Source organism: Miniopterus schreibersii (assembly GCF_964146895.1).
Source record: "Miniopterus schreibersii genome assembly, chromosome: 15".
NCBI classification, from domain to species: domain Eukaryota; kingdom Metazoa; phylum Chordata; class Mammalia; order Chiroptera; family Miniopteridae; genus Miniopterus; species Miniopterus schreibersii.
In genome coordinates, this window is record NC_138115.1 from 13,778,155 (window position 1) to 13,799,257 (window position 21,103).

Below are 21,103 nucleotides of genomic sequence, written 5' to 3' on the forward strand. Positions count from 1 at the left end.
AGGCCATTCTAAAACCAGAAATGCCTTTTCTCTATTTCTCACTCCTGTTTCTCTCTGGGCATTTACTTTCTTCTCTCTTTACAGACTGAATTTTCTGCTTCCCTGGGCATTTGGAGGAAACTGGTTGCCTCTCACTTCTCATGTTTACTTCTTGCACTTCCAGCTATAGGCAGAATCTGCTTGGCTGTTTCCAATTCCCATTCCATATTTGTTCCGAAATGGGATTAGCCTTGTTTGTATCCAGTGTCCGATTCTGGTCTGATCAGTTATGGTTAGGGTGGCAAGTTTCATAGAACAGACATTGCTACGGGGGCACTGGGTGGAAGTTCTCAGATAAAGGAAGGTAGTTGGTGGGCTGTGGATTCTTCAAAAGTATCTGTTTTACCTCTGTTAATCTCTGAGCTCTTCATTTCAAAGGTGCATAAGCCCAGGTGCTCCTATCACTATGTAATATAGTATATTGCCTATCCAGCTAGCATGGCTGGCTTGGACAGTTGCTCCAAGAAGGGCGCTTAGTCTACATATTTGCCATGAGACATCTTTGCTTCCGTTGTTTCCATGTGTATGTGTAGCAGTCTCATACTTCTGGCCATACCCCAGTCAGCTGACACGTGACACACTTGTGCAAAGAATGATGACTCATTCTCACTGTCCTTTCTGCAGTCCCCTTTTCTACTGTTCTTGCCTACTTTACACAATATCTTGGATCCCTTACAGGGTTAGATCTTCATGGTGTATGAAACATGTAAAAAGGCCTATATCTTTCTTGCTGTAGTTCACCTTTGATATAGATCTTTATTGATTTGTGCTTTTAAAATGCATCTTTGCTATTTGATATTTTGCAGACAAGAAATTGGGATGTGGTTATGTGTAGAATTCTAGAACTCTATGGAGTTCAGGTACTCAGCACCCTCTAAATGAAATTAACCTTTATTCTTAAATGCTTGTTGTTACTGCTATGTTGAATTTACCTCGTACTTTGTGAAGCCTATTACTTATAGTAAGATATGTTATCTGCCTCTCTTTTAGGTTCTTGCATGAGTTAGGACGACATAACTATGTTACTGCTACTTCTTATCTTGAACTTATTGCCTCATTTAGACAGCTTTTGACTAAGAAGCGACAAGCTGTTATGGAAGCAAAGCAACGATATGTGAATGGGCTTGACAAACTAGCTTTTGCTGAGTCTCAGGTAAATTTTACAAGCTGCTCAAAATGGTACTATGTATTAGGAAATGTAAGAAATAGTACATGCCAGGGACTGTGTTATAGGTTTCACATGCATTCCTTCAATTACACCTCCACGAGATAGAAACTTTTATGATCTTTATTTTATAGATGAGTACAGTGAGTTTTAGAGACGTTTACTAAGTTGCCCAGACCACACAGACTCAAATACATCTTGTTTTATTCTTAATTTTTTGGAATTTAGAGAGAATATAATAAGTCCGGGTTGACTTTTTATTTTAATGGCTGCTAAAATATAAGATTGGAGTTTTAAAAAATGAGTCAAGTGCTACTAATGCTTACTAGCATTAATTCAATACAAACAACAGAGGGTAGGGTGGTTGGTTTGCGTCGTATACCACGTGCACAGTATAACAGTCATATCCTGAGCCACCGCCTTCTTTTCTGTCTGCATTTCTTCCATGGCAGCTGTATTCTCACACTGCCCTGTCATGTACTCAAGGAAGATGAAGCATTTTGTGAAGAAAACTTGTCACACTCTCATGATTTCTTTTATCATGTGAAGAACTGGAAGAAAATATTAAGATTTTCTGGCCCTCATATCTTATGATACATTTAAATTTCAGTTTTCTGTGTCTGGCTTCTGTAGCTATTGTAGCTAAGAAAACTTAATGATGATCTGTCTATTTAGGTCGGTGAAATGAAAATGGAGCTTGTTCAATTACAGCCCAAATTGGAGGAAGCTAAAGTTGAAAATGCACATATGATGCAGGTAGATTATCCTGAATGTGTATGTGTGTGTGTTTTTTAAATTGATGTCAGAAGACAATTTAAATATGTAAAATTAGCTTTGAAAATAAGCCTTAATTTTTGCCATTAGGCCTTAGGGACTCTACCCTTTTCTATTGATTGACTAGCTCTTTGGGTCCCATGTGGTTTCTTTCATTTTTGAAGGGAGGTGGGAAGCCCATTGCCAAATTAGGTTACATGTACTTGCATTTCTCCTCATTTTATCTTGGGCTCTTCTACTCTTCAAAATGATATGTTGGATTCCCTAATTTTCAAACATTCTCTTGTCTCTAGAAGGAAGAAAGCAATAAGATGTTTGAGGAACTGTCTTTATTTTTTCTTTCTTTTCATTAGGTTATTGAGATAGAATCCGCACAAGTGGAAGCAAAAAGAAAGTTTGTGAAATTAGATGAAGAGATAGCCAGTGGAAAGGCTGAAGAAGCCCAACTTCTGAAAAATGAGTGTGAAAGTGACTTAGCTGAGGCGATTCCAGCCTTGGAAGCAGCTCTGTCTGCACTGGATACACTAAAGGTGAGAGTGCTAGAATTAGCTACCTTGTGTTTCAGCAACAAAGTAAAATTGTTTACAGGCACTTGGTTATTAAGTGTAGTTCTCTTTCAGTGGGCGATATTACATTGTTTTGGTCTAGTCAAGTGGAACTTGACTTTTTTTTTTTAACCCTCACCCGAGGATATGTTTTTATTGATTTTTTTAGAGAAGGAAGAAGGGAGAGAGACAGATAGACATCGATGTGAGAGAGAAATATCTATCAGTTGCCTCCTGTATGAACCTTCACCAGGGTTCGAACCGCAACCTAGGTATGTGCCCTGACCAGGAATCGAACCTGCGCTCCAACAACTGAGACACCTGCCCACGGTTGGTTCTTGACTCTTAACAATTCCTCTTTGATGTATTATTTTATTTTTTGCTTTTCATATATTATTTATAATTTTCATTCAGGATATTTCAATGAAAATGGAGCAAACAGACTCCAAAAGGCCAAAGTAGTTCTGTACATGGATCAGGAGGCATATGCTAAATCGAATGTGGAGCTACCCTTCTGCAGCCTCCTGGACATGCATTTCCAATACAGATATGGGTGGCACCTGTCTGCATTACACTGTGTTGTATATGACTTTATATTGTGTTTTTTTGTTGTTGTTTTAGTGATTTGAGAGAGGGAGAGAGAGAAAGAGAGAGATATCAATTTGTTGTTCCATTTATTTATGCATTCATTGGTTGATTCTTGTATGTGCCCTAACTGGGGATCAAACCCACAACCATGGCCTGTGATGCTCTAACCAACTGAGCTACCTGGCCGGGGCTATATAGGGCCTTTAGGCATAGACCTGAACAACCTCATCAAAGGGAGCAGGGAGATAGCTTCTGTTGACCAGGGAGGCCCAGTGTGTATGGTGGTTCAGTATATTCAGACCCCATTCTTTGCTTTCTTTTCTAATCAGAACCCTAACTTTCATGCAAGAGACCTGACAAGATGATGTGTTCAACTTATAGGTAATTCAGCATCTCACAGGATCAAATTCTATCTGATTTTCAGTTAATATCAGCCTTGTAGTTTTAAAACATGAGATTGCTTTAGGGCATTTATAGAAACTTCCTAGTGCTCTTGCTGTACTGTGAGCCAGAATTTAAAACCCTGAGCTTAATATTTTCTTCCTGTCTGCTCTTTGGCACATTTAAAAGCCACACTCTACCCAGTGGTCTTTCTTCATTCTCTCCTTAGACATTTATCACAGTAGACAATCATTCTGACAAAGCCTTGTTTTTAAGAAGGACTCCATTCTAGATGATCATGAGCATTAATATAAGCAACTGTTTTATCACTGTGTACCATGAACTTTCAGCACTTCATTCTCTGAAACTCCCAGGATTCTTGATGTCTTCAAACTCCTCCAGCTATTGTATCTAATTAATATTAGTTTCTCCTTTCACTGTGAGTCTATTGCTGATACCATTCTTGGTATCAAATACTGTATTTGATATGACTTAGGGTTCAGTTGCAGGGAAGAGAACTTACTCTGTTTAGTATAAGCAGATAGGACTCTTCAGGGAATTTTACAAATTGATTACAGAATTGTTGGAAGAGCTGAAAAAACAGGTTATAGGCTGAACTGGCAGGAATGACTTACAAAGCCAAATTGCAGAGTCTACCAGAGGAATGATCCCTCTGAGTCAGAAGCTTGCAGAGGCTTCCTACAGAGCTACATCATCTCTACTATAATCCATGTGGGCAAAACGGATGCCTCACACTCTGCCCATCTCCCCACTTGTTCATTCTGAGTTCTTTTATCATTCAAGTGACCTGGTGGTGGAACCTCATGACCTCCCACAACTCTAGCTGCACAGGAAACTAAAAATATGTAGTTGTTGGCTTTCTAGCAATTACAAGAGAGGTCAGAGGATATTGGAGTGGATATTAAGTAAGCAAATCTCTTGTGTCTATCATAACAGTATATACCTTTTTTAAAAATAAGTTTCGAATTGGAACCTACCTCTTCTTTCTTTTTTTGGGGGGGCGAGGGAGTTAAAACTAATATTACATATAAGAAAATAAAGAATTAAGTCTTTGTCTGAATTAGGGTTCTTAACCTGGGTTCCATGTATGGGCTTGGCGTGTGATTACATGCAAATTTTGTGTTTATGTGCAAAAATATTTTTTCTGGAAGGTTTATAGCTGTCATAATATTCTCATAAAGATCTGTGATCTTTCAGATATCTGAGAACCATTGCTGTTAATCTATGCTGAATTCTCAATTGTTAATTCTTTTATAGTGGTGCAAAGCAAAACAGAATTGCAACTTCAAATGAAAATTGATGCTTTTCTCCAATATTAATTTTATGCTAATTCTCCAACATTACTTTAAAAGCTCATTATTTAGAAATAAACTGCTCTGAAGATACCCTGTTTTCTTTTGATTTAGCCATCTGACATTACAATCGTGAAATCAATGAAGAATCCTCCATCTGGTGTTAAGCTAGTTATGGCTGCTATTTGTGTCATGAAAGATATAAAACCAGAAAAAATTTCAGATCCTTCAGGAACTGGAGGCAAGGTAATAACTAGACACAGATTTAAATAATATTTATGATTGTAAAGAACACTTCACAGCAACTATTATCACATTAAATATAAATAGTACCCAATCCAGGGAAGAAACATTGTTTTCCAGATTGAATGGATTCAGAATAAATTATGGAAAACACTGTCTGTATTTATTCCAGGGCAAAGCTAAGGCAGTATAGCATCAGAAAAATGTGGGCCCAACTGATTCTATCTCCTTTTCTGTCTATGCAGGGTTCCCCACTATCATGGGGTTGGGATTGAATGAACACTGCGATTTCCTGTGCTTTTCCAGCTAAGAATCTCACCTATAACCACATAGGTGTTGTTTCTGAGCATTCAAAATTCTGCTGTGTTACAGTATAGTGAGGTTGTTAAAATCATGTGCTCTAGATCCAGAATGTCTGTCCCAGTCCCATTAGCAATGTGACCTTGGGCAAGATGCTTAATCTCTGTGAAATGTAAAAAGGGGGTTATCATAGTACCTGCCTCATAAAGTTAATGTGAGAATTCGATTAGTTAATACATATAGAGCTCTTATGTATAAAGCTTCACAAATAGTAAGCTCACAATAAATGTTAGCTGATATAGATGATTATTATTCAAGACTATATCCCTTAAAAAGGAAGGCATAACATTCATCCTAAACTAAAGTTATATAAGTTATATAAAGCTCAGGGTTGGAATCCCTGACTTGCAGGTTTGGGATTTTTTTTTTTTTTTGGTCATTCTATCCTTCTTTGAGATAATGAAGGAAATAAAAAGGCTCTTATCTTACCAAATTATTTTCATGTACACACACACACTCACACCACACACCACACCACAGGCACACCCCTATCAGGCTTCTGTAAGTAGGAAAAAGAATGTTCAGCTAGTTAATATTTTTTACTAGCACAGGCATGTACCATGTGCTTTATGACTGGAAGAACAATGTGTAATATTTGTCTATCTCTCTCACTTGGGGAGCCTAGGTAGGTTGTTTATAAGAAAAACGTTTGCAACCTGTCTTAGTCCATTAGGGCTGCTATAACAAATTACATAGCCTGGATGGCTTATGAACAATAGAAATTTGTTTCTCACAGTACTGGAGCCCAGGACGTCCAAGATCAAGGCTCCAGTAGATTCAGTGTCTGGTGAGAGCCTGCTTTCTAGTTTGTAGACAACTGTCTTTTCGCTGTCTCCTCACATGGCGGAAGAGAAAGGGAGCTCCCTGAGGTCTCATTTATAAGGACACTAACCCCATTCATGACCTTATCACCTCCCAAAGACCCAAATACAATTACTTTGGGGATTAGGTTTCAATATGTGAATCTGGGGGGAAGGAAACACAGAATTTCCATCTATATCACTACCTTTCTGGTTTGAAAGAGTTAAGAATAATGGAAAATAAAAGTTGAGATAACAAAAATATATTTCCTTATATGAAATTGTGACGGTGTCTATGCTAGTTGCTTTTCTTGTTTTCTAAAGGGAAATAATATCATTTGCCTTTCGATGTTTAATTTTTACAATAAACTTAATATGTAATTTCATGTTTGTATTTTAAATATTTTATATGTATAACATGCTCTTGAGGAGAGGAGTCTCTTTACTTCCAAGAAGATAAAAGTTGATATTTTGACAGTATATAGTGTCTCTGGAAAATATATCTTAAACTTCAAGAAGAAAAATTTTTATAGTGAGCACTTTTAATTGTACTAAGTTTAATTTACTAAGTTTGCAAAATTTTATTTATAGATATTAGATTACTGGGGACCTAGCAAAAAGCTTCTGGGAGATATGAATTTCTTGAGAGATTTGAAAGAGTATGACAAGGACAACATTCCAGTGAGTCTCACTGAATTTTTTATTTTTATTTTTTGTAAATGTAACTTTGCTGAGATGTATAAGATTTTTAATATTATGTATTATGGAATACTATATAAAACATAAGGAGATATTCCATTTTGCATTAAAATAATAAAGGAACATTCTGTTTGTTAATGACTATCTTACGAATTCTCACAATGCACAGACCCACTCCTGTCTCTGACCACTGAAAGTCATTTAATAAATTACTGTTTTAGTGTATTATTGACATGAAAGAGTTCTCTTAAGTGTCTTCTTATAATAGTTTATTAATAAATCTGATACACAAATTTATGTGAGATAAAGTATAATGCATTCTGTTCCATCCGAACTCTTTATTGTTTAATTGTCCTTTCCCCTTGTTTCCATGTTTTCTCAACTGCAAAAAGTCTTTTAATTTTTTTTGGAAGAAAGATTTTGCCTCAATATCTGTAACAAGTTTGCGTATTTTGCTCAAAAATGACTTGTGTTTCAGCCGCAATTATGCTTATTTTAAAATTATCTCAAAGTACTGACTGGTTTTTAAAGAAAACATAACTTTTTTATACAGTTTTTTTACTATGTGTCATTATTTTTTCATCTTATGATTGTGTGATATATGTTGAGATTTTAAGATCTAAATCTTTATTTTGTAGGTGAATGTTATGCAGAAGATTCGTGGTGAATATTTAACAAATCCTGAGTTTGACCCCCCTAAGATTGCTAAGGCTTCTTCTGCTGCTGAGGGCCTGTGTAAATGGATCATGGCTATGGAAGTATACGACAGAGTTGCAAAGGTATTATGAGGATCAGCACATCCATTTTCTATTGAAATATTCCCAGAAGTTAAAAACTATGCATGTATTTGCTAGTTAAGACTTTTTCAAAAGTGCTACCAGAAAGAATTTGTCCTGCTGCAGCATAAATATCAGTCATCGAGTACCTAATAGGCAAAAAGAATACTTGCATGTGAAATAACCTGGTTGGGCTGTGTGAGTGGTGGTGCTGTGGGAGCTGGGATGATCATGGAAATTGGCCAGACTGGCATATACCCATAGGGACCTGGGGCAAAAGAGAATTAGAGTTTGATGAGGGGTGGGCAGAAACAAAGAAAAATCCAAAACTTCAAGGGCAAAGTGGCAGATTAAAAAAATGATTCAAAAGGTTAGAAGTAAGAAGATCCAAGCAGGGTTAAGAGGCAGAGCATGGGAATATCCTCTAAAGCAATGGCATGCACTGGTAGGGAACCTGTAATGGAGTAACCCGTGGGGCCAAGTTCCTGGGAGATCAGAGAATGATTTAAGAGCATTTTGTGTCAATTTGGCTAGCAAAGGATCAGGAAAACACTGGCCTTGTCCTCTGTAGCTTGCAGAATTCTACCCAGGGAAGCAGGAAATATAAATAAAAAGGCAGGTAAAAATACACGGTAGCATGTGTTAAGAACAACCTCAGAGTATAGAATGAATGATTAGGCTGTTACAATTGGGAAGATATTTCTCATAAGGTACATGTGCCTGTAGAGAGCGAGGGACTTGGATTGTTAATTTCAGGGGCGTAGACCTGTATACACCTGTTAAAGAAATAAAATTAATTTTATCTGCGATGTTCTTCCACTGAACATCTTGTCCCTCCCCACAGCAGTCTCATAGCAGGTCTGCAAGCTCTCAACCCACAAGGCATGTGGAATCTTCTGGATCCTTTCAATAAAACAGAGAAGCCAAAGCATCCAGGATCTTTCCTGACCTCCACACTACCATTTTAATTCTGATGTTAAAGTGAGGTATCCAGCAAGATCTTCTCCAAAGTCTAAAGCAGAAAGTGGAGCTTCCTACTTTGTATCTGTTTGTTTATCATATGCCCCCTTCAGGATGTTAGCCCATAGGAGAGAGCGTGGGACATTCAGTGGCTGATTCCTTACCTCCCTCTTCCCTCTTTGCCTCCAGCTTCATTCACTGCAGAAGACTTAGGTGTCCCTTCTTTCAAATAGACAAACTCTCTCTGGTCATATCCTAATTTCTTCCTACCGATGGCTTGTACTGCACTCAACAAAGTTGCCAATCCTATTCTTCTTTTTCCTTCAACTACAATTTACATTCAGTGTCACTCTGCACCAGGTTCAGATGTACAGCAAAGTGGCTGGAAAACTATGAACTCCTTCCTCAGAGTGCCCCCTCACCTGCCCCGCTGCCCCAAGCCCCCACCTGGCCCCATATCCTGTTGTCTCAACATTATTGACTATATTCTCCATGCTGCAATTCACATCTCTGTGACTATTTTGCAGCTACCAATCTGTACTGCTTAATCCCTTCACCTTTTTACCTAACCTCCTGACCCCCTGCCCTCTGACAGCTGTCAGATCATTCTCTGTATCAAGTCTGTTTTTATTTTGCTTGCCAACCCCTTTCTTGATATACTAATGAACATAATAAAATTAGAACTTTAGGAAATCCTTTTTCTTCAACAAAATGTGGCTTTTCAAGATTTGTTGAGGAAAATTCAGTTTTGGTAGTGAAACGTATGCCTCACCTGACTGGGAAGAAGACCACAGACTTGGAAAAGCAAAGAACAAACCAAAGCAAGAAAGGCAACAACAGCAAAAGCACGTTCATGTATTTTAAACATTTATAATTGTTACATATTTTTCTCTCTTTTTGCAACAGTTCAATGGCAACTTATTATTTAGAGACATTTTGGTAGATAGTGTGCCATATTTTGCTATATATTATAACATTTTGTTTGTTCAGAATAACTTATCTGTTTTATATATGACAGTGTGCTAGTCCAGAATGATTTATATATTTTACACAAAATATAAATATATTTTAATTTATTTTTGTATAAAAATATGTAAGATTTAAGGCAAAATGTTTATTTTGTATAATTTTTATTATAAGTAACAAGTGTATGTATAATTATGAATATTTTTAATCCATAATATCTATGAAGGATTATATAAGATGTCAGTTTTACAGAGTATACATTACAGCTGCATCTGTCGTTCCCAAACAGGTAGTGGCTCCTAAGAAAGCCCGCTTAGCAGAAGCTCAGAAGTCCTTAGCTGAGACAATGGAGCTTTTGAATCAGAAGAGAACAGAATTGGCAGAAGTTGAACAACATTTGGAAAATTTACAAAAAATATTTTTTGAAAAAACAGAGGAAAAGGCTCGTTTAGAATATCAGGTGGAACTGTGTGCTAAGAAACTTGAAAGAGCCACGAAACTAATTGGAGGACTGGGAGGAGAAAAATCAAGGTCAGATTTCTGCTTATTTTAGCAATATTTAAGAATATCAGGCTTGAATACATGATTTTATTTAAATATTTATTATGATTACTGATTTTAAAGTGGCTGGTTGAAAATGTGAGACATTCTATAAGGCACCTTGCCAGGCTTCTCCAAACAGAACATCAATGCCAGAGAATGTTGCTTGCAACTTGCTTTCAAGCGTTTAAAGAGAGAAAGACAGAGAGAAGCAAATAAGGAAAATGATAATTTTTATTGATTTTAGAGAGAGGAAGGGAGAGAGGGAAACATCTATGTGAGAGAGAAACATCAGTCAGTTGCCTCCCCCATGTTCCCCTACCAGGGATTGAACTCACAACCTAGGTATGTGCCCTGACCAGGAATCCAACCTGCCACCTTTTGGTGTATGGGGTGATGCTCCAACCAAATGAGCCATACTGGTCAGGGTAGGAAATGGTAATAATTTTTAGTCTAAATGGTGAGTATGTGGGTATCATTGTGCAGTTCTTTCCAGTTTTACATATATATTCAAAATTTTTCATAATAAAGTGTTGGAGGTGGGGAGTAATGGATGTATGGCTCACTTTGTTGAAATTTATTTCAAAGAGGATAGACTGGCTTGATCTAACAAAGCCAGTTAGCTTTATTCTGATTATTTATTTGTACTGGTCAGCCAGCTATCTCACTTATTAATTATATTTGTTGAATGACTAGCATGATAAGATAACACGCTTTTGACTTTGTAGTGCAGATAAGATGGTTTGGGAATGTACTTTTTATTGCAAAGTTTTCATTAAATGGAAAAATATTAACCCTATCAATAGTATGTCAGCGTCTATACAACTTAAATATAATTTTGGGTAATGAATTGCAGATTAACAGAAAATACTGAAACAATAAATACTGAAACCACTATGATACCACTGTAATTAGCTAGTTATTAATAATAGGAAAGGAGCAAAGGGAGAAACCAGACATTATAGGCATGTCCTTTAGGCAGCTTCACCAGGAAGCTGCAACTTTGCACTCCTCAGGGAACCACTGGTATATTCCCTGCAAAACACTGGGGGAAGGGGACAGAACAAAGGGAAGATAGACACATGCCCAGTAAAGTTGGAGTGACCAGGGACTCTGGAAGGTGCCTGTCAGTCAAACCTGAACACAGAGATGATTGGTCAGAATCATTGTCACCACTGCAAGCCCATGAAAATTTGGGAATACATAATCTCCTAAACAAAGGAATTCTCTCTCTTGTTGCACTTGACTCTTGGCTTGTGAGGCTCTTTTGCTCCTGCTTCCTTGCATTTGCCCCTAGGGCCAATGACCATGCGGATCCCACACACAGTGAATTAATGGACTGAAGCAGGGAAACACAAGCTAAACTAGCCTGATGCTGGACTGAACCTGGCTCTAGTATGGAAAGGAAACTCTAGACACTGGCTCTGATTTTAGCTCTACTGAAGCCCCAACTACACTTCTAGGACTAAGGGAAATGGGACTTTGGAAACTCAAGGATTTAATTCCATGCAAATAAAAATTATTTATTTTCCCGTGTATGTTTTAGAAAATTCTTTTTCTTGGAATATTGCAAGAAATCCATCTACCTTCACTAACAACCAGGGAAGATGAAGACCTCTCCTATCCTGTATCAATGAGACCAGATCATCCTGAAGAAAATGATTATACAAAATGTTGTGGGTTTTTGTTTTTGTTTTTGCTTATTCTGAAGGGCCTAATTCTGAAAACAAAAACAAAAACAAAACACCTAATATTCTAATAATGAAACGTAGGTTGTCATTTGTATAGCATAGATATGTGTTAGAGCATGTTAGAGCTAGAAGGGACCTAACCTCATTTTATAGGTAAGCAAGTGCTCAACATTTCATGGTGTTTTGTTGTAGAATTTGGACTAGAAGCCCCTTGCTCTTTCATTTATTGTCTTCTGTCATTCTCTGTGGTCAGGCTATTTTGCCTTTGGTTTATCTCACAGATGGTCTCAAGCTGCAGATGACCTTCAGGTAGTATATGAAAATTTGACTGGAGATGTCTTAGTATCAGCAGGAGTAATAGCTTACCTTGGTGCTTTCACTTCTGGCTTTCGACAAACATGTACAGAAAATTGGAGCATGTTGTGCAAGGTAATGTTTTATATTTCATAAGTTTCTTTTTAGAACATTCAAAGTATGAATTGGGGTATTTTGGGGGGAAAGATGAGCATAAGGACAGAGGAGAAGAAATAACTGAAAATGCGAGGTCTTTTTCTTCTTCATGTTCGATCAGTAAAGCGCTTCCATAGTATAACTTTCTTTTTTTTCCTTTTTCTAATATATTTTTCAGTTTCTTTTTAAATTTTTTTATAATTTTTAAAATTTTTAAATTACAGTTGACATTCAGTATTATATTAGTTCAGGTGTACATTTATGTAACTTACAGGTGATCCCCCCAATAAGTCTAGTACCCACTTGGCACCATACATAGTTATTATATTATTGACTATATTCCCTATGCTCTGCTCTGTATCCTAGTGATAGTCCAACTTTCAATTCAGGTGTTTGTTTTTTCTGTTCCTTAGAGTTATTAAATAATATCTAATAACAGATCAATGTTTTCATTTAAAAATATTTCAATCAACAAAATGAAAGAAAATATCATATATTTGTTTATTTCTTACAGAATAAAAAAATCCCATGTTCAGAGGAGTTCTCATTGAGTAAGACCCTGGGTGATCCAGTAAAAATTAGAGCTTGGAATATTGCTGGGTTACCAACAGATACTTTCTCCATAGATAATGGAGTGATTGTTAATAACTCCAGACGTTGGTAAGGAACATAAAGTATATTTATTTTTCAATAATTTTATTTGAAAGTTGTTTTCAAACAGAGAGAAAAGTTGCAAGGATTTTAGAGTAAGTACCCATATAGCTATTACCTCCTAGATCCTGAAATTAACACTTTATTATTCTTTATGCCTTGTCAAATATTTATCCCTCTATCCATTCACCAACTCATCTTTTTTCATGTGTTTCAACATAAGTTGCAGACATGGATATACCTTCCCTAATACTTCATCCATGTGTATCGTTAACTAACGATCTATATTGTTTATGCTTTTTTCTTTTGAGGTTAACATTTAATGCACTGTACAGAATACAAAAGGAACTTAGGACAGCATTATCACTGAGGAAGAAAAAAGTACACCATGAATCAGATGTTCTTGAATACAAAGTCTTTACCATACTTTCATAGAAAAAATCCCTAAATAGATCTTAAATATATACCAGACTAAACTTGGGAACTTAGTTTATGACTCTACTGATAACCTGAGGAAATCTATTGTAGGCTAGTAGATCTCTTACTTTAAATTTTTATCAAATAACTAGAATTATTTTTCATATTATGTTAATAGATGTCATGTATTAAAATTATCTTGAAGACAGTATGTTATATTGGAAACAGCGCAGATTATAGGTTCACAAGATCCTACTTCTGACATTGAACTAATTTTGTAACCATGAAACCTTGGGCAAAGTATTCCCTGAGACTGAATTTCTTCATTTCAAAAATAAATGAGCCCAGCTGGTGTCGCTCAGTGGTTGAGCATCAGCACCAAGAGGTCACCGGCTTGATTCCCAGTCAGAGCACATACCTGGGTTTTGGGGTCGATCCCCAGCAGGGGGCATGCAAAAGGCAGCTGATCAATGTTGGTGTTTCTCTCTCATTGATGTTTCTATCTCTTTCCCTCTCCCTTCTTCTATCTCTAAAAAAACAGTAAAAACATATATAAAAATAAATAAATAAGACTAAAACTCCTTTTTCACTCCTCTATCACAGGACTTTTGTGAAGTTTAATCCTGATAATATATGTGAAACATGTTGTATATTTACAAATTGATGGTGGTGTTTATTATTCAAATTATATGATTTTAAAGAAATATGAATATCTATTTATTCCCTTCAGAATTTTTCTTATTATATTCTAGGCCTCTAATGATTGATCCCCAGGGTCAAGCCAATAAGTGGATCAAAAACTCTGAGAAAGATAATCAGCTTAGTGTTATTAAGCTATCAGATTCAGACTATATGAGAACACTGGAAAACTGTATTCAGTTTGGAACTCCGCTTCTGTTAGAAAATGTCGGCGAAGAACTGGATCCATCTTTGGAGCCTTTACTACTTAGACAAACTTTTAAACAAGGTAGAAGTCAATTAATATTAGTTGTAGAACTAAAAGACAATTGGATTATCCTTGAAGGTTATCTTTGAGGCAAAAACAAAAACCTACATAAATTTAATGATAAGGTTAATAACTCAGAACATCTGTGTCATTGTTATGTGTGAAAGGAAATTTGGAACTAAATTTCTTTAGATAACTTTGGAATCATGATTGAAAATTCACAGAGGTTCCATTGCATAATGATTAGTACTCTGGACTCTAAAAATTGATAGAAGGAGTAACAGCAAAAGGAATCTTGATTTAGAAAGCTCCCTGGCCAGAAAAAATGTCTTATATTACCCCAGAATGAATGAGCCCTGCTGCATAATGGCTTGCTTGTCTCTTTGTCTGTGACTTTTGTCACATCTGCATTCTCCCTTAAATTACTCATAACCTGGGGAAGGCCTTAACATAGCGGGAGGGACTGTGCAACTTTGGCTTACTTACTATGCATTTATTTTCTGAAATACAGGTGGCATTGATTGCATCAGACTTGGTGAGGTCATTATTGAGTATTCCTTTGATTTCAAGTTTTATATCACCACAAAACTGAGAAATCCACACTATATGCCAGAGCTAGCTACAAAACTGTCTTTGCTCAACTTCATGATAACTCCAGAAGGACTTGAAGATCAGTTATTAGGTATTGTTGTTGCAAAGGAGAGGTATGCATTTTCTCACATGCTTCCAGATGGCCTAGAGAGAAATATTTGTAGGCTGTTAATACTTCTGTTATGTGATTATTTTCAAACCTTGTCAAGTTTTTTATTTTGTTATTATAAATTAAATAATTATATAACCCTTTAAAATAGCCATTCTATAACAAGCAAGTTATAAGTCAACCATGTTATATTGGGCTCTTAATATTGGTAGTAAGATTCAGGTGACATGCCATAATTTCTGATTTATATCTGATTGTTTGAGCCAAGAAATTTCACCCCTAGAAAAGTATGCTATGGACAAAATCAGAAATGTGTTCAAAGACATATACAGGATGTTAATAAGAAAATACTTAGGATAAGAACAAAAAAGCAAGATACTAAACTATATACAGTATGGGTAATATTGTGTAAAAGCAAAAGTTAATGCACAAATACAAAAAATGTCAATACATATACAAAAAAAAAAGATTGAGAAGGAATACACCAGAATATTAACTGTAATCATCCCCTCAGATGTCAAGATTATGGGTAATTATTATTGTTTTCTTCATAATTTATGTATTTTTTATTAATAGCATATGTTATTTTTTAAATGAGAAAAAATATACCTGGACTGGCTACTGGTAAAGAATTGCTTCCTGCAAGAAATCTTTGATTTCACTTAAGGCTTAATATAATATTATCAAATAGTCTATTATATGACATCAAATGTGCAAATGAAAATATGTAACCATGAGGTACTTTTGTTACTTCCAGTATTTCAATCTCACTTACATAGTATCCAAGAGAGAACCATGTCATAACATTCTATAACACGGTGAATTAAGTTATTTTAAAGTTTCATACCATCTTTGTTAAGATGTTACGTGGTAATTTTGTCTTTTACTTGAAGAGCCAGTTGTACAGTCATCCTTTCTATGTCTGCTATTGTAGAAGAAACAATGAGAATGAGACTGAATATGACAAAGCCAAGGAATAAATAAGAAGTTTCATACTCCAAGTTTCTTCTCCAGTTCTTATTGTCACATAGCCAGCTAAGCCACATGGATAAAACTTACTGTATTCTTAGACTTACCACAGTACATGCTATTGCCAGATTTTACACATATATAATTAATGCTTTTTGCTTGAATTTCTCAAATTATTTATTACTTGAATGGAAATAATTTTTCCTTAGGTTAGATTAAGGGATTAATCATCTTAGTTTGTGTTACATGTCTACAAAATTATTTAAATGTCTATGATATTGTGATATCTAATATTTAGATATGAATTTAGATAAAATACTACAAATCTAGACTAAATGTTTTTATCTTTTAGACCTGAATTAGAAGAGGAAAGAAATGTTCTCATTCTTCAGTCTGCAGCTAATAAGAAACAACTAAAAGATATAGAGAAAAAAATTTTGGAAACATTATCATCTTCAGAAGGGAACATTTTAGAAGATGAAAGTGCCATTAAAGTCTTAGACTCTGCTAAAATAATGTCCAATGAGATAACAAAGAAACAGCAGGTGAAAAAAGGATCCTAGAAATCTTTTGATTCTTAACAGTTTGCTCCCAGTGCCTTAAGAAAGTGCTCTACTAGGCTTACTGGGAAAGAAAAAAATTCATAAAAATACCAAAACATAGAAACTAATTTTAAACTCATAATAGAATGTCTCTTACTGTTGAATTATTCAGAACCTGGTCTGATCTGTATAGTGACTTACAGAGAGAAATAAATTTAGAATGAAAGTTTTAAATATATATATATATATATATATATTTACTATTGCATAGGTAAGGCAAGCTAGTCAGGTTCATCCAAATTAATTGACTGTCACCTAAAAACTGAGTCTGAGAATTTGGCTTGCCTCTGTTTCTGGTTGAAACTTAAGATGTGTGGAGTTAATTGCTGGTTAATTGGATATTAAGTGGTTCTAGGAACTAATAAGTATGCCTTTCTGACATTGCCTAGTCATTTGTTTGTCAGGGAGAGAGGCATAAGAGTTGGGAGTGGCGGGTGAAGGAAGGAAGACAAGTGGTCCACAGCCAATAATGTATTTATTCCAAATTTCATCTATCTCAGCCAAATGGTATTTTCATATCATATATGATTTTAATAGAATCCTACAATGTTACAGGTGTGAGAAGCCTTAGCTATCAGTTATCTTTTGCATTTCATAGTTGAGAAAACTAGGGCCCAGGAAAAGTAGTTGAAGCCCAAGTTCACACAATAAAATGATATTACAGAATGACTTCTGTAGGCTAACTTTATAGATTTTCAGAACTTTCAGTCTGCCTTAGTCTACCCAATGAATTAAATACATTTTAATATTAGGGTAATTAAAAAATTTTAAAAACCTAAATAGAAATTGCACTAATTGCTCAGCATCTTTCTGCTGTGCTGCACCACATGTACCCCAGCTCTGGAGCACAGGACTTTTTAAAAGGCTCAGACACACTTTCCCTTGGAATGGGTTTAGTTTTGTGTGAATATGATAGTAAGGACTTTCTGTTCAGGTGTACTGTTTTTCTTTATTACTGCTTTTGGGGGGGGGGGTGCTTGCTTGTTTGTTTTTTATTTTAGAATAGCCAAAGTAGTAGTATCTTAGAGTAATATCATATGGAAGCTCCCCATCTAGGAACCATGGATGAGGTATTCTATGTCTCCCCTCCTTCCCTGTCCATCAGAGCAGAACCAACTTCTCATTGTCTCCTCAACACATTGTTTTTTTCAAAGGGGAGAAAGGATAGGAAAAATTTATCACCTTATTTCCTGTTCAGACTCAAAGAGGAAAGGAGATAGAGTATTTATTGGTTCTAGTATTTTATCTTATAAAGAGAAAGAAATTTAATAAATCATAATTTCTTTCTGGCTGGGTCTCCTGATAGCTGAAAAAAATTAAGGCTTAAATGACAGAGGTTTAAATGGGAATACTAAGATTATGCTTTCTTATGTAAAATGTCATTAATTTCCATTGTTGATAACTTTGTTTTACTTTTTTATAGTCAAAATTGAGGTTTAAAACTTACTTTTAATTGTGGTTAATACTGTATAATTTTAGGGAAAGTTTGCAAGAAACAGAAACCCACTCAAATTAACTCAAATTAAAAAGATGCAAGGGGATATTTTATTTTCCCAATTATACAAAATATGTATAGGCTTCAGGAATAAATGGAAAGCACTGAGTTTCTGTGCTCTTTGTCTCTTCCCCTCTCTCTAAGGTTGTGTTACCCTTCTCTAATTTACTTGAAGACCAATTTCTTCTGTAAAACATTTGTATCTGTTTCTTCCTACATTTATCTGGCCCATAGAAACCAACTCTCGTTCCATTATCTTTTAGCACTGATGGCTAGTACCACCTGATTTCATTTTCTGAGGCTCTTAGAGGGTGGAATATTTGGGGAGAAAATTGATTAGCTTATCTTGGGTCGGTTCTATTCCTACCGCCTGATTGGATCCGCAACAGATGGGATCATCAGTATAAACATGACTGCATAGGCACACTTACTCAGCAGAGTCTGTGGCTAGCATTTCCAGAGAAGGGAAAGTGGGTCGGAGAAGTGCTCTACACATTTTTCATGCAGAATATTAACCCATCAGATTGAGTTTTCAGTTGAAGGGCTGTTATCTTGGAGAAATGTTTTTCTTTTGGAGTTGAATATCTACACCGCTATTAGTCTAGAAAAGTTAAACATATCAGAAGCTACTTGACAAAAGGTATTCATAATGTATAAAACCATCAGCCAACAAATATTTCTGAGTACCTACTCTGCCACACTTTCTGCTGGGTTCTGGTTCACGCCTTGACACCTTAAATACACACTTGTGCACACTTGCTCTCTCTCTCGCTCTCTCTCCCTCCCCCTCTCTATCTCTGACCTATTAAAACAAAAGAGGGTGAATGACTGTAGTAGACACATGTAAGATTCAGGCAAAAAATAAGCAAAGATTGACAGCTGTAGTATTTCTCAAATAAGGCAGAGATGGTTGGTGAGTACTCACAACTTTAATCTGTAAACCTGTGGTCTTTCTCTTCCCACCCTCCATAGTCCCTCCCTCCCTCCCTTCCTTACTAGTTTTTAGCATAAATAAAACCCTTTCTTGTAAACTGTGCTTCTATAATTTTGTCATTGAGTTAATTGGGTATTTTAAAAAATATAAACTTCATTATATGAAGAATATATCATTAAAATACATTTTCTATTTCTTGATTTTGATTTTTCTCTTCTAGATTGCAGAAAAAACAGAACTCAAAATAGCAGAGTCTCGAGAAGGCTATAGACCTATTGCTAAACATTCCTCAGTATTATTCTTTAGCATTGCAGACCTGGCTAACATTGATCCTATGTACCAGTACTCTCTTACCTGGTTTGTGAACCTTTATATCAACTCTATTCATGACAGGTAAACTTTCTCTAACTTCAGCCACACTCTCTAGGTTGAATTTTCACCATCCTTTCCATTTTTTTTCTTATTATCTGTATAATAGATAATATTCATTATAGAACATTTATAAATATGGAAAAGTGAAAGAAAGGAAGGAGGAAAGAGCAAGCCTTTCTCTTTTAAGTTTTGTTTCCCTTCTACACAAGATTTAGGCACAGAGGGATTAGCTTCAGTCCCCTTTTCCCCTCTTTTTTAAGTATCTGGTCGGAGCCTACCACGTGTGTTGTACATGGGCTCTTGGTAGAACAATCTCCTGAGTGAGTGAAATCCCTGAGCTTTCCCAGTTGGAATTTGGAATTTGAATTTATACAACCCACATGATGGAAGAAATTCAAACTGAGGAACTGACATAACTGCCAATAACAAGTATTGATGAGGATGTGGAGGCATCAGAACCCTCCCACACAGCTGGTGAGATGGTAAAAACAGTGCAACCACTTTGCAAACATTCTGGAAGTTCTTCAAAATATTAAACATAGATCTGCCAGATGATCCAGGAATTGCAACAAATCCATCAATTCTTGGGTGTACACTGAAGAGAATTTAATGCATATGTCCACACAGAAACTTAGTCATTTTGTTTTTAGAGACGCACACACATATATATATTCAAAAGTTACTTGGGTTAGCTTTTTCCCTCTCAGTGTGGTGATGTCATTCATGTGAAATACAGGTGGTTCATTTGTTTATTTTTGTATTTCATTTCAGAGTGTTTTCCTCATTCTTATTTTATTTTTGTTGTTGATTTTAATTTTATTATATATTGAGCACATAAACCATTAATTTAACTCCAAAATAAATCCTGTACTAAAAGGTCTGCCCAAAGAAGTGTCACCACCCCCTACGCTTCCATCCCATTCACAGGGACCCAAGTATTACATTTTTTTAATTAAAATTTTAATTTTGAGATAAATGTAGACTCACATGCTATTATAAGTAATAGTACAGCTATCCTGTGTATTCTTTTTTTTCTTTTTAATCCTCACCTGAGGATATTTTTTCCTTTTTTTTACAGAGAGACGGGGAGAGAGAGAAAAACATTGATATGAGAGAGACACATCAGTTGGTTGCCTCCCACACCTACCCTGCCTGGGACTGGGGACTGAACCTGCAACCCAGTTATGTGTCCTTGACCAGGAATTGAACCCGCCATCCTTTGGTGTGTGGGCCAATGCTATAACCACTGAGCATACCTGCCAGGGCTCCTGAGTAATCTTTACCCAGTTTCCCCAATGGTGACATCATGTAAGCCTATAGTACAACATCACAACCAGAATGTTGATGTTGATATTGAAGTAGTACACACAAAAAACTGTATAATCAAAATGTATGACGCCTCCATCACTACAAGGATCCCCATGTTTTCCTTTTACAGCCATACCCTCTTCCCTACCATCCCACACTCTTCTTAACCCTTGGCAACCACTAATCTGTTTTCCATTTCTATAATTTTGTCATTTCCAGGATGTTATATAAATAGAATCATACAGTATGTACTTTGGGGAGATTGGCTTTTTTCACACAGCATAATTCTCTGGGGATTCATTCAGGTGGTTGCATATGTCAATAGTTTGCTCCTTTTTATTGCTGAGAAGTATTTCATGATGTTGATATACTACAGATTGTTTAATCATTCACCTATTGAAGGACATCTGGGTTATTTC

The 21,103-nt window shown here is 35.9% G+C and overlaps 1 protein-coding gene across 1 annotated transcript in view; it reads left to right on the forward strand.

The window, feature by feature from the left end:
- DNAH12 (dynein axonemal heavy chain 12) overlaps window positions 1-21,103 on the forward strand; it is a 160,522-nt gene that overhangs the window by 104,894 nt on the left and 34,525 nt on the right. Inside the window, exons 49-61 of the mRNA XM_081160004.1 lie at window positions 1,030-1,192; window positions 1,880-1,960; window positions 2,332-2,508; window positions 4,920-5,051; window positions 6,800-6,889; window positions 7,546-7,686; window positions 9,899-10,140; window positions 12,122-12,269; window positions 12,805-12,950; window positions 14,111-14,325; window positions 14,816-15,008; window positions 16,326-16,518; window positions 19,225-19,397. Coding sequence (XP_081016130.1) covers window positions 1,030-1,192; window positions 1,880-1,960; window positions 2,332-2,508; window positions 4,920-5,051; window positions 6,800-6,889; window positions 7,546-7,686; window positions 9,899-10,140; window positions 12,122-12,269; window positions 12,805-12,950; window positions 14,111-14,325; window positions 14,816-15,008; window positions 16,326-16,518; window positions 19,225-19,397 — 2,094 coding nt within the window. The remainder of the gene's footprint in view (window positions 1-1,029; window positions 1,193-1,879; window positions 1,961-2,331; window positions 2,509-4,919; window positions 5,052-6,799; window positions 6,890-7,545; window positions 7,687-9,898; window positions 10,141-12,121; window positions 12,270-12,804; window positions 12,951-14,110; window positions 14,326-14,815; window positions 15,009-16,325; window positions 16,519-19,224; window positions 19,398-21,103) is intronic.